This window comes from Acipenser ruthenus, chromosome 13 (genome assembly GCF_902713425.1).
Source record: "Acipenser ruthenus chromosome 13, fAciRut3.2 maternal haplotype, whole genome shotgun sequence".
Classification (NCBI taxonomy): Eukaryota; Metazoa; Chordata; class Actinopteri; order Acipenseriformes; family Acipenseridae; genus Acipenser; species Acipenser ruthenus.
The window spans coordinates 6,941,303-6,955,143 of record NC_081201.1 but is presented as its reverse complement, the minus strand read 5'-3'; the positions used below and the strand labels follow the sequence as shown (position 1 = coordinate 6,955,143).

Sequence of the window (13,841 nt, the reverse complement as noted above, 5' to 3'; positions counted from 1 at the left end):
CCAGTCAAATATACAGCAAGAGATTCCCACCAGACACTGAGCGAGACTGAGTTTGTCTGACCAGGAATACAGACAAACTCTAATGCAAGTTGGCCTTCCTGACGGAACTGGGATCACAGATGCCAACCTAATCATACCCTGCTTCGACTCCACAAGACAAAAATTGAGTATTCTCAGTTTGACTAAGAGATTTGACGATATTTGTGGGAATGTGATAAATGTATAATTGCAAAAAAGATTGAGTTATAAAGTATAACAGTGTGGCCATAAGTCGCTGTACTATATAAACCAGGGGCAAGTGTCATATTTGATGGAACAATTTAACAACCTGACAGTGAAAATAATTGAAGCGATCTAGTTGATTGAGTAATTGGTGCTGGAATAAATATAGAATGAATAAGAACAAATGCAAGGGGTGTTAAATTTAGGTGCTGTGGATTCTAATGAAGGGATATATAATTAAATACGGAATGCTAAATAATTAATTACGATTTCGTAATATGTTATTTGCTTATTGATTTAAGAACATTGCTGTTATAGAAAGACAAATATAGATGATTGATGAATACTTGGTTTTAGTTATAATTGACATGTTCGAAAGAAAGCTGAAAGATTAATTGTATATTATCCATTGCTAAACGTAATGTACTGATGATTTTAACTAATTGTCTTTCTTACTTTTGTACCGTACTACTTACTGAACATTTCGGCCAGTGCAAGAGGAATAAAACTTAAAAGAAAAAAAAAAAGAAAAATACTGGTGAAGCTGTGCAGAATAATAACCATAGAAGTGAGTAATTTCTCCAATTTTTGTTAGAAATAATTTTTTGTTTTTTAATTATTGTGGTTTTTTTTGTAACAAATCAGTTCTGGGTCTGCATATACAGGTAACAGAAAGGGGACAACCGAAGGATCCCTGCCTCCAGACTGAGATCTTGCTGCTCCTGGGCACATTTTATTGCAGCCATCACAGACCTGTTTCTTGTGTCCAGCTGGAGTCAGGTTTGTAACAGAAGGGGAAAAAAAAATGGTAGATGATGGAGGTTAAACTGGTTGTCCTCTGCAGTTTTAACCTTAGTGTTTTGGAGTGTGCTGTCGAGGTTTGTAGAGACGTCAAGCACCAAAAGTAGATTCTAGGGAATTGGTCGAGTATATCAAGGAAGACTCCAACAACACAGAGCTATCTGATCCCTAGACAGTTACAGTTTGGGCACAATCTATTTCTAAACATGTCTACAAACTGTTTCCATTATTAAATAATAATGGTGGAATGCATTGTTTAAAATGTTCTCAAATTACAAAGGTTATGTTGTTTAATCGCTGATACAGAAAGGAAGCTTAATGGTTTGAACAAATTCTAGTGTGGACAGTGCCATGACAATTTGCTCATTGTTTGCAGGAACAGACTGATGGACCATTCGGCAAAAATTAATCTTGTCACAAATAAGTTTTGTATACATGACTAAAAGGACTGCGTGATGGGTCTATTTTTGCACTCAGATCGGTACTGGAAATTGTAACGCACCAGAGGTGCCATCCAGTCTGTTAACACGACCAGGACACAATGTAGTGTCTAAATAATAGGTTATTTAAAAATATATATATAATGTAGACTAGTTTTGCACTGGCATTAATTTGATTCGAAAGTTGCACCTGTGGTACCACCGAATCCTGTATTTTCTTTGTGTTCTGTGTGGTTGTTACGTACGTAAGACCATGCTTTGCCAATATAAGGATTATAAAATCACTATTTCAAAATAATTAAATTACATGATCTTCGAGGCTACACGTTACTTCAAATGACACATAACCCAAAGACCACCTTCTTGCATGTTAAAGATCCCAGGTTAGTTGTTGAAGAGTTAGGCTGTCGGCTTCAACGTCCTGACTATATGGTGGCTTTTCTAAAGTTTTTTTATTTTAATGTTAAAAACAAGCATGCATGCCCCACAGGAGATTTCCTGTATACATGTCATCAAAATAGATAACCTAACATCTAATACTAATACTTCAATAAATATCTGTTTGTAAATATAAACTAAATTTGACTAGGTGCAAATTGTGCCCACAATTAAGTGTTCACGGCTTTCCATGTTTAACCTCATTTCCACATGATAGAGGACTCGTGTTCCAGAGATGAAACAGAAGACAGACATTTGTGCTCACTCAGTCTTGGGCTTGCATTTGTCAACAAAACGTTTTTGTTTTTTTTTGGAATATTCACAAAGGCATTGACATTCTATTTCTCTTCCCTTGCTCCTTGACAACAAAGGCTTCATCATTCCATACTGCTTTTTTAAGTTTGTTAATTTGTATGTTCATTTTTTTACTATATTAACAACAACCTTGCTTGTTTAATTTCAGATGTTTTATTCTTAAGTCACAGAAGTATTAGAACTGATTCCTTTCCTAACTCCACATTCAGTGACTGCATGCAGTACTTCAGACTTTACTTGAACTTATTATTTTGAGTGTTCTCTGGGGCAAAAAACCTGGGGTCACCTTAAGAAAACAAATCTCTCTCATATGAACGTGAGGTTGGGGCTAAACATATCTATTCCCTTTCTCTCTTTTAATCTCATCTCTTTCTTTTTTAATTCTCTGTCTCTCTTTCTCTGCAAAAGCAGGCTCCAGACAGCAGGGCGGGCCTCAGAATCGTCATGGTTACATGATGGCGCACTGTGTGGCTCCACAGCAGTCCTTGATTATAGCTGCCCCTGACTTAGCGATGGAGGGCTTGTTGGGCGGACGCTCGGGGGTCACCTTCTTTTTAGGGGAACCTGTCAGGTTGGGAGGAAAAGAGTGTTGAAGATTTAATATTGCATTGTATTGACATCTCAGTACCCCCTGGTAAGGGAATTTTAAAGAATGATTGAAATAAGCATATTGGAGTTTGTGGAATGCATTGTTTAAAATGTTCTCAAATTACAAAGGTTATGTTGTTTAATCGTTGATACAGAAAGGAAGCTTAATGGTTTGAAAAAATTCTAGTGTGGACAGTGCCATGACAACAGACGCGGGAAGGTCTGAGTTTGGATACTCAATCCCGTTTGAAAATGTATTGTGTATAATCTGAAGCACTCACTCTCAGTCACTTTGGTCATTTTCTCCAGTGGCATCAGTTTGAGATGAAGGAAGTCGGCCATCTCTTTATCTTCTTCCTGCTCCCTGCATGCAGAGTCAGGGTAGCGTATGTCAGATTGCATGTCATTTAATACATCGCAATATACATGCACTTTAACACTTTCAATACAATAAAATACAAAACAATACATTCACATTTCTATAGCGCCTTTCATCACAAGGACCCCAAAGCGCTTCACACAAAAAAAAGAGAGCACCTTCATACAATAGTCTAATGTCTCTATCTCAGCTATCCAGCAGTGATGTCACTGCCTGTCTCTTAAACTCTGCAGCACAGTAAATAAAACCCCACATAGAAATCTGTCTGACCACAGGCCTTTACCTTAATCTCTCCACCTCTGCGTCGTCCACCAGGAAATCTCGTTTCTGAACTAGTTTATGGATTTTCAGGATCAATTCCTCCTCCCTCTGCTTGTGCTTCTTGGTTTTCTCTTTCTCTGAAAGGGATTGAGTGGGTAGGAGGGTTGCTGATCAATAGACACTGGAATTTCAAAAAATCTGACTTGCGACTCCACTGGGAAGCGTATCAAACCTGGCTTATCGCATCTGCAGAAATTAAAGCTGCTTATTTCTAACAAGCCTAGACCCCTATTTCATTTCAAATGTCAATAAGTTCTATCGTGGTGCTGGTAAAATCCAATAAAACTCACATTTCTGTTTTGAAGATATCTATATAAAATAACCCCTTTTGAGAATGCACGTTTCCAAAGATGCTCCCAATGGATTGGTAGGGGACATTATTTTATAACAATGAAGACTTTTAAGCTCAATATGAAAAAAAAAACCCTGTCCTTACTTTACAAAAAAGATTTACTTTGCAGGGATACAGGCTCTGTCTCTGTCTCTGTCACACATTGCACACACAGGAGCAGGTCAGAGGTCTCTCCTGAAAACGGAAACGGGAGTGCAATGCTTATTTATTTGCACTGAAGTGTGATGTGTATAGATCTTGGATTTGCAGCATTCAGGTCTATACAGAAGATAGTTTTGTGTGGCAGCTGCATGTTTTTTTGTACGTTTTTGTTTGGATGTTTGCTGCTAGGAATTTCTTGATGGATCGATTTATGGCTTCATAATGGTGGGAAACAGACAGGGTTTCAGATTCCCATACACCCAACTTCTGACTGTTAATAGATCTAGAACCATTTGTGATCACACACTGATGTGATTTGCTGTGTTCAGCAAACTTCCTTCTTTGGTAGTTTGCAATTTTCCATTCATAAGAATGTGTTTGAATCGTGAGCTAGGGAGCGATGGTTATCACTCTTGTTCTATTATTATAGAACATGCTATGCTGTCGTGTTTCAATCTAGTCAGTGCCATGTGTTTGTTAATTTTACATGAGCACAGTATATGGTTTGTGGGGTGTTTTGCCCATTTTACCCCACTTGGAGTAAGCCATCTCACTTGTACTGCAGTACCCCAACAATGTTTTATTTTTTTTTTATTTTTTTTTTATTTACTACCGTGAAAGCAGAACCACTGGTTGGATATTTTTCCTTCATTTATTTATTGTGACAGGGCAGAGGCCCTGCACACTGGGGAAGTTGTTTTGTGGCTGCTTTACAATGTAATTATTTTATTTGAGCCAGGATCAGAATCACCTGGCTCTAATTCGATGAAGTGCACCTGCCTGTAATTAGCAGGCAGGTATATAAGCAGGTCAAAATGTTCGGTCTGTATGAAGGCTAAGACCTGGATGGATGGATGGATGGATGGATGGATGGATGGATGGATGGATGGATGGATGGATGGATGGATGGATGGATGGATGGATTATTTATGTGTTTTGTTGATCTGGTAAACGGTGTAGTCGTCCGGTTTTTTGACTTGATAAAGTTTAGTTAAGGGTTCCAAGGTTTTGGTTTGTTTATTTTATAAACTAATAAATATACAGGCCCTGCCCTGTTTTGAATACATCTGTTCTTTGAGTACTTCATTTTACACAAGACGGTGGACGGTGAAGAAAAGATCAGTCAGCACTTCTTTTTAATAAAAGTTTAATAAAAAATATATATATTAATAACCTGGAACTGCCACAATCTTCCGAAGTTCTTGTTTCAGATTCATGATGTCTTTACATAAGTGGATATCGTCCATCCTAAACCAGGCACAGGAGAACCAGGTTAGTAGAGATCTACTTTACATTCAGATATAACTAGAAATCTTAGGTAAGTCATGGCTGGACAACGTGCATAGCTATGGTTTCAGAACTGGAATTTGGTGTTGTAATTATAATCTACAATAAGTAATTTCTCTAACTCTGGTGCAATAGGTTTCAACTATAAAATCAGTGGTCTACAGTTCATTATACAGTATTACATAGTCCATATGCACGCACATACGTTGTATGTGAGTTGATTTATAACAGTGCAGTACTCGCACTATTCCCTGGATCACTCTCTAACCCTGGTAATAACACAACTCTGTATCCCTCAATCTCCTTGTCACTGAGCTCCAAATTAAATTACAAGGTGATAAATAAGGGGGCCAATGACTCCCTTTCTGTGCACTTCCTGATGTCAACAACTGTGATTGAGAAGAACAAATCCAGCATGTGATTACAGCTCTCCTGAGAGAGGAGATGAGCACACAGCAGTGCTGGATATCCCTAATCGTGCAATAACAACTTAAACCACCAAACAGCATATCATAGATATACAGCAGATACAGACACTCATCTTTAATCTTTAAGTAAATTATTAGGTGGCCTGCTCTTAATCCCAGTGCCACACAATTAGGTTTGGGACAACAAGCTGAAAACATGATCAATGCCCTGAAATTTGCTAACCCAGGGGTTATGTTAGGAGCCACAAATAATTTAACAGAGGCGATGACAGGTGACCATCTCCTAAGAGAAATGATTGCTGTTCAACTGAATTGGATAATTTGTAAAAAAAAAAAGGACTGCAGTGTAGTTAAGACTGCAGTTTAACTGCGATCACATCATTTTCAATTTGCAGTGTAAACCTATAATACAGTACAACAGACAGCCAGCAATACATAGACAGATTAACTATCTTGTTTCTGTAGTTTTTGATTTTACACAGTAGTACACAGCTATTCTATATTTTTTTGGTGGAGCCATGGCTGGGTGGTTGATTGCTTTCCTCTTTGAGGACTGAGAGGCCTTCAGCTCTGTAATTGCTGCCTCACGCATAAGCTTTTTATAAGGGTCTTCCCTGGCTGTGTTGTTTATAGAGATGGATAGGATTCCCTGCAGACAGAATTGATTACTGACTCACTCTGACCTTTTTTTGCAATACTGCCTAGACACTTATGGAATGATTTCTAGACTGTTGAGATGCTTCTAGAATTGCCTAGTTTCAACACGGTTTGAAGCAACATTGAACCGAGAGGGTATAGCAGAGTAATGTGTTATTAATGTACAGTACTAGCCAGTATTCATAGAAACGTCACTCCAAGCAGCAGTTCTTGTGATTGATCCAAACTATCATGCTGTATGTTCAATTGTCTCTGATGCTACTGATGATCATCTGTGATTTGGAGCTAATTTCTAAGCTAAGCTATAGACTGAAGTCACTAAACTCCCCTTGTTTTGGAGTCCTCCAGGAAGACACAAGCATTAAACCAGGCTGGGAGGTCTCAGATGGAAAGTTCAAGTAAGCCCTCATCAATAAACCAACATATGTGAATCCTTGTTTTTAAGTAAATAAATATTCACTGGAAAATAAAAGCTACACCTGAATGCAATAGTCAGTGGGTCTGCATTGGGGTGGACACATTTCATGATGTTCATAGTCGAATAAAAGGAATCGAAGCACAATGAAACCTGACTTCAATTTAACAGAACTGTTTTACATTCAATGTGTTTAACCATGTGCATGTGATTCTAAGGTGTTTCCTAAAGTGTATACATAGGCTAATACCATAGGGGGCTTAGCGTCCAATATTGAATATAAGGTTGCATGAAATTGATGAGATTTTGGTGTTTGTCCACATTATAACTAATGCTATATAATAGTCACATGAATAAGGAGGGCAGCATTACTGACATGAATCGTAGCTCGGACTCCCTGCGCACCAGGACCTCTCGGAGACGCTGGATTCGCATCATCTCAACCTCCATCTCACCCGGAGACAAGGAGGTCTCTGCCATCGACACCACGTCCTGCTGGTCTGCAGGGGACAGGAGAAGAAGGGATTCAGTCTTCTGCTGGGTAACCGACCGTATTGCTGCTGAAATCCCTTTAACATGCACTAATTTCATGAGATTTATTTTGGGGATATCATTCCATTCCATTTGTTGTTATACCATGCCTATAACATATCTTCAGTTATAACAGCAGCACCATCTCAGTGTTCCAAACTACTGATTTAAAAACAGCATAAAGTACGGATGCAGTCAATATCTGATTAGTAATCTGGACGTACTATGTGATGTCTACAGCTGCAATGGCAATGTTATGTTAATTTGTAATGTTGTGGCAATGCCAAATGTCAGCACTGGCATCTGTAGATTCATTTATCAAACCAAACTGTGACTGAGTACCCTAATCAAAGTACATAGCTCTGCTTCTGCATTTGTGTACTTTTGCATGTTCACATTAATGTTTCTAATACATGGGTTGTCTTTTAACACTGCAGTGCCCCACAGTCATGTTATTTGTTATGCTGCAATATAATTAATTAGTGTCAATATTCCATAGTTTAGCCTTCCATGCACTTTACTTTATCAGAATGTACTGTAGGGGTATAGCACCTATATTTTACATACATATTTTACCAATATTTAAATAATTGGATAACAGCTGAGCATATAAACTCTAAGCTCTAAACCATTTCAAATGGTTTTCTTACATAGTTCACATTACTGGAGTTGTGGACAGATAATGCAGACATTTTGAACATGTTGTCACTTGTGAAGAGTCTTATTGAACTGCTACACAGGGTAGGCAACTCTCGGTTATCTAAAATAATACGATGGTGTTTCTAACATGTAAAGCCATTACAATTGATGAATGCCATCCCGCTTCCTTCTCAGTTTAGCTGAAACCCAAGTAGCTTTGGGCAGAAGAGAGAGTAATTCATGACCTTCAAACACGGTTTTGCACATGCAGCTCCTGGACAGGGAAACTCAGTAGCCAGTGAGCCTGTCGGCAGTAGCAGCAGTGTTACCGGCTGAATGCTGGTGGGGTGCTTGCCTGTGTGACAGCTCTGAGCGCTGCAATGAGGCTTCACACACAATGCTAACCCTGCAGAAGCCAGAGACTGACTAATTATCTCTCCAATAGAATTACAGCCTAGTAACTAGAGCTGAACACTGCAGTGCACGTTTTAATATAGACACACGAGTGGCAGCTCCAGTCCGAACAACAAAGACTGCCTGTATTGACACAGGCAGACAAGCTAACCAGGTTCTTGAGTTTGTTTATTCCCGAGGGATATCCACTCTGCACTGTGTACGAGACCTGAATTAAAACTACTGGCAACAAAAAAACAAAAGAAAAAAGCAGACTAAATAAAAACGTTAACTGTTCCAGAACTTGCCAAGGTGACAGAGAACAGAATTAACTGTGAGCTTTTAGAATCTTGCTTACTATATTATTATTATTATTATTATTATTATTATTATTATAAAATGTGCTCTTAGGATCTCTGCTGCAATTACAACGTTTCAGCACATGGTGGCACTGTGTGCTACGTAAGTAGCCTATTACAGGGGTCTCCAATCCTGGTCCTGGAGGGCCGGTGTCCCTCCTGGTTTTTGTTCCAACTGTAAACATCTGGTTCCCTCTAATACCAAGTACCTCCTATACACTGATTGGAAAGATTATTTCAGTAGTATGAATAATCCAAGCACCTGGACTTTAAACACAAACGATCATGTTTTCACTTCTGTGTTTGCTTGCGGCTGTTTGTGTGGCTATACCAGGACCCCTTGTAAAGCAGTAAAGTAAAAATACCCCAATGCTGCCATAGGCAGTATTTCACATGCCTGCTACTACTACTTATCCTCTAATGTGTTTTGTCAGATCAACACACTTTAATCTACATTACTTTACCTGTCTTCTCCCTGACAAAGCAGTTCAAATCTTAGTTTTACCTGCACCCCTATGGAAGAGAATCAAATGTCATTAATGCAAATGCTGTTAAAGACATCTTAATTTTGCCCAGTTCTGGCTTCCGTAAACCATGCTTCCTTTTCATATCCTCTCCCAGAGCTATTAAAATGTCCTGAGGGTTGCCTAATTTATACTCTGTAATTCTGTTGGTTTACAAAAACATTTACAGGCAAATTAAAATCCTGTGTGGCAACTGAGGGACATAAATGATTAGACAATCCATCAAGTGCTGGTAATCTGCTCCAACGGTGTGGGACTGAGAGGCAGCGTGGCCCTGCCATTAGAGATGAGAGAATAGGAACATGGATAGAAATTAGGAAATGTGAATTGTATTGTATTGTACTGAACAAGAATATAATCGGATGGAAGCTTTTGTAGGTGAGTAATTAAACTTAACAAATGGAAATGTCAATAACAACAGTGCCCTGTATTTGAATACATTTAGATGTGCTGATACTTGTTTTATGTATCAAAGTACTTCCGTGTACATTTCAAATATATAATGTACATTACATAGATCAGTTTAATACACGTCAAACCTTTCCTACTGTTGAAATGCAGCAACTATGTCCCAGGCACTGCATCTTCTAACATAAATAAATGTTTACATGCACCAGTACTGTGAAAATACAATATAACAGTAATTAAAAAGTATTAAAAAAATGTATCTACTTTAATGAGTCGCGATGGAACAGTAAATCATGTTTGATCCCTATAGATTGTTTTGTTTTTGTAAAATATTACATTGCTGTATCTTCATACAACTCACACAATGAAATGTCATTTCTCATTAATACACAGCTAATTGTTTTACTTATGAATCTAAATCTTTGTTGTGAGTCACAAAACACACTTTTTTTTTTACATTTGCGTTATACTAAAAACATTTGCAGCAATTTAAAGGAAATAGCAGGACTGACATCCTATATTTACAACAGATCTGTAGCTACGCTGGCTCTAACCTCACAATCTATCTTCACTACAGTGTAAGGAGAATCTTGCAGCTGGAGCTTCATAAATATTTCAGCAAACAACTCAGACCCCTGTCTGACGCCTTGAAGACAAGCTGCATTTCGAAGGTCTGAATTCAGTAACTTTCATTCACCCTGAAATGAAACCTAGACCTCCAAGCAATCCCACACGGACCACTTTATTTACATAATCAGTAATAATGCAAAAACAGATATAATTGCTGCTACTGTTAAATACAGTATTTCATTTCATAACTTAATTGTAGCCTATATTTCATCTTACACAGCTTATAAATCAGAAGCTTCTGCATTTTATCTCTTTGAATTTTTACAGAATTTTCTGGCTCTTAGATCCCCAGTATAAAGTTATTGATATTACATTGAAGTAGCTGCCTCAAATCCCCCAAGCAGCTCTTTCTGCTGTGCGGTTTTACCTCTCAAACCCCCTTGAGTTCTTTACTGTAGTGAAGTGCTTTCTCTAAGCTTCCCAGTGCCGTTATCTACACCCTGTTGAATTTGCTGTCTTTCAGATCCCCCGTACTGAGTTCTCTACATTAACTAGGATGACTCCCCCGATCCCCAGTGCTGAGTTCTCTATACAGTATCGAACTGGCTGGCCCTCAGATCCTCTCTATTATGAGTTCTAGCTAAGTGCTCTGTTTTCACTTTATTGTGTCTGTGATCTCCAGTTTGGTGTCAGTATCAGCCCTGAACTTGGCAGCTCTTGAGTTCCCAGGAATGAGGTCATGGAATTCCCAGATCCCGATGGAGCATGACTGCTTTGACAGTCTAACTAGCCAGTTTATTTATGTTTTTTTATAGGACATGCCATTCACTACCCATACAGTAATCTGTGTGGGGAAAGACGGGAATTAGCCTCTGCCTTATCTGTGCTTGGCACAAATCCCAGAAGTATTTTATCAGTCTTACCATATCCCCACTCACAGCCCAGCTCTCACTCAGCCCTCTCCCTCAGTTACAACAAAGCAGACTTTAAATGACACATGGTACTGTAGCTCAGGGAAAATGGGGACTTGCTATCTTCTCCTGATAAATGGAGCAGAATAATTCAGTGGCCAAAAGCTCACCAGTATAAAAATATCTGGCAGGATTAATCGCTGTGTGGACTAATTCCCCAGCAAACCCACCTCATTATAGAAACATAAAAAACACATATTCTGCATAATTATGAAGATAATTCACAGTTTAATCTTTACTGAGGTTTGTTGAACTGAGGAGCCATAAAACAAGCAGTATTCCAACATGGCATTGCAAGCTTTTTTATTTAACTGCTAAAGTATGAAACGCCATTTTTAATAATCCCATCCATCTCCAATCTCCCATTAGAGCTGTACATTTCAAATATATAATGTACAGGACACGTTTTATACTGTTACTGTACCAAAATATAACCAGACAGAAGCTTTAGTGGTTAGAGATGAGGCACAGGAGGCAGTCTTTCTAAATCTAAATTTCACTGTAATATGTTTTCCAGGAAGACAATTTAACAACAGCAGTTTGAGAACTGGTCCCTTTCAGAAAGGCTCTCTCAGTGGGATTCCCTACACAAATGTATTGAATTAAAGGAAACAGTTAATTAAGCAGTAAAAACGAATGAACTGAGCCTCTAAGGGATCCCATACTTCTATTTATTTTACGCTGGGTTTTCTATTTACATAACTATCAAATCTCTCTCCATTTAAAACCACGCTTATTCAATCAAACTGCTTTTTTCCAAGCATTTTGCCCTTAATGGCCAAACAGGCACACTTAATGAATATTTAATTTCCGATGCTGTAAGGCTGTGTGCACTCTGGAGGTCTGTTAGCGCGGTGTACAGAGCACTGCAGTGCTTTCTTAAGTAAACCCCACTGCGTTTATTAATACACTTCACTTACATCTCATCTACTGACCCACTCAACAACATGCCAACCACGCCATCCTCTTCCACATTAGCTACTGCTGTTCCAGCAAGTTTCAAAGCTCTACAGCACACCTGTGAACTGGTCAAGTCAGTTTCTTTTTATATTAAAAAGCACAGCAAATGCCAGATTGATTTTCCATCAGAGCAATCAGCTGCAGTTGTTCTTGCTGCTCCTAGCCATTCTGGTGGTGGCGTTAAGTTGATTTTGTGAAGTGCATATTATGCAGGTGTGAAAAGCTTCCTTGAATTCGTGTTGCAATGTTTTTTTTCTCCCTTGGCAGTATGTCTCATATAATAAGTATCATCTATATTTAAACTGTACTCTTAAACTGGTGGTTAATGGAGGTTACTGCACAAAAAATCTGCAATGTTTTGCCTTAAGCTGAGTTATAGTATATTGCATTCTGCCTTTTACTTTGGTTCTGTCTTCCCCAGCAGCATTCAGGCATTCTCACCCAGTGACATCCATGTAACGACCCTTAGCTTATATCAGAGAGTGCAAAGGGAGAATGTCTGCCTAACAGTGTTGGATGCTCAGTCCAATTACTAGCCTTGTTAAATTACACCAAGCCTTGCAGGCTTTTTTCTACACAATGGGATTGAACATTTTTTAAGTTTTGCTATAAATAGTGCCAAGCATTTCTTCATACTCAGCTGAATGGAATTCATCCTTGAGCGCTTCTCCGCTCTCCCTCTCTGTCTCGTCGTGTTCAGTTATGAATGTATGTGTTCATTCCTGTTGAATACTGTGTAAAATGTGTTGTAAGAAAAGTGGGAAATGCAAGTGCAGTGGCCAATGAGAAGGTCCCATTTCCATGACCTGTCAATAATAGACAGAGGAGGTCTTTTGACAGACAGAAAAAGGGTATTGATTCAAACCTGCCACCCTACAAATAGCCAGAGCCAGTAAAAAAAGGAAAGTATTGTATTGTGAAACCAATCGGAGACTTTGCATAGAGAAGAAATATGTGAAATTTGAGGAAGCCTTATCAAGAAAAGAGAACAATTTAATGAGCTTCATATAAAAAGTAACCATAACCAAAATGTAACTATGAGGAAACTGTATGCCCAAAACATCATCACACCACGTGCAAGCATATCATTTCCTTTCTATTCTCTATCTAGATAAGAAGAGGCATAACAGATAATGAATTACAATTGCACGCAGAGCAAATGCATTACAAAGCACAATGCTTTCTGACCTCGTTTATAGCAACGCATTGTCTTGCGATCTACCACGCTGCTAAAGACCAGTGCATTGCTGACTACAAGGCTACCTTGGGCTTGCACGTCTCCCAACAGCTCCAACAAAAGAATTAAAAAAAAAACAAAAAAAAAACACACACACACTCGCCTTTGTTCGATTTCCACTCCGTCTCCAGCACCGCTCCGTAGCTCTTAAGCGCTCGCTCCGTCTCGGAAATCGATTTTTTTAACTCCATGGCTGGTTGCATTGGTCCGATTTCACTTTGCAAAGTAATTATTTCCTGTTACTACTATTTTTCGGTTTACTTTATTATTGGTGCTTGTATGTCTTTGTACTTTTCTGACTCAATTACGTTCCTCCCATTTCCCTGCTGCACCGACCCGAGATACTCTCAGCATCTTGCTGTTTCCAGACCACCTGGGATTTTATAGGAGGGCTGTGTTGGCGTCGCTGCACTCTTCACCATCAAAGGATGCAGTGAGCATGCGCACTGAGGCCAACAGGCAAGA

At 38.8% G+C, this 13,841-nt stretch overlaps 1 protein-coding gene across 1 annotated transcript; it reads right to left on the bottom strand.

Moving 5' to 3' along the window:
• Window positions 1-807: 807 nt before the first annotated feature.
• LOC117417819 (bMERB domain-containing protein 1-like) lies at window positions 808-13,808 on the bottom strand. The gene is made up of 6 exons (XM_034030163.3): window positions 13,480-13,808; window positions 7,161-7,284; window positions 5,172-5,245; window positions 3,467-3,581; window positions 3,086-3,168; window positions 808-2,780 (listed from the first exon to the last, which is right to left on the bottom strand). The coding sequence occupies exons 1-6, from the start codon at window positions 13,577-13,579 to the stop codon at window positions 2,665-2,667; spliced, it is 612 nt and encodes a 203-aa protein (XP_033886054.1). The 5' UTR covers window positions 13,580-13,808; the 3' UTR covers window positions 808-2,664.
• Between the last annotated feature and the right edge of the window lie 33 nt (window positions 13,809-13,841).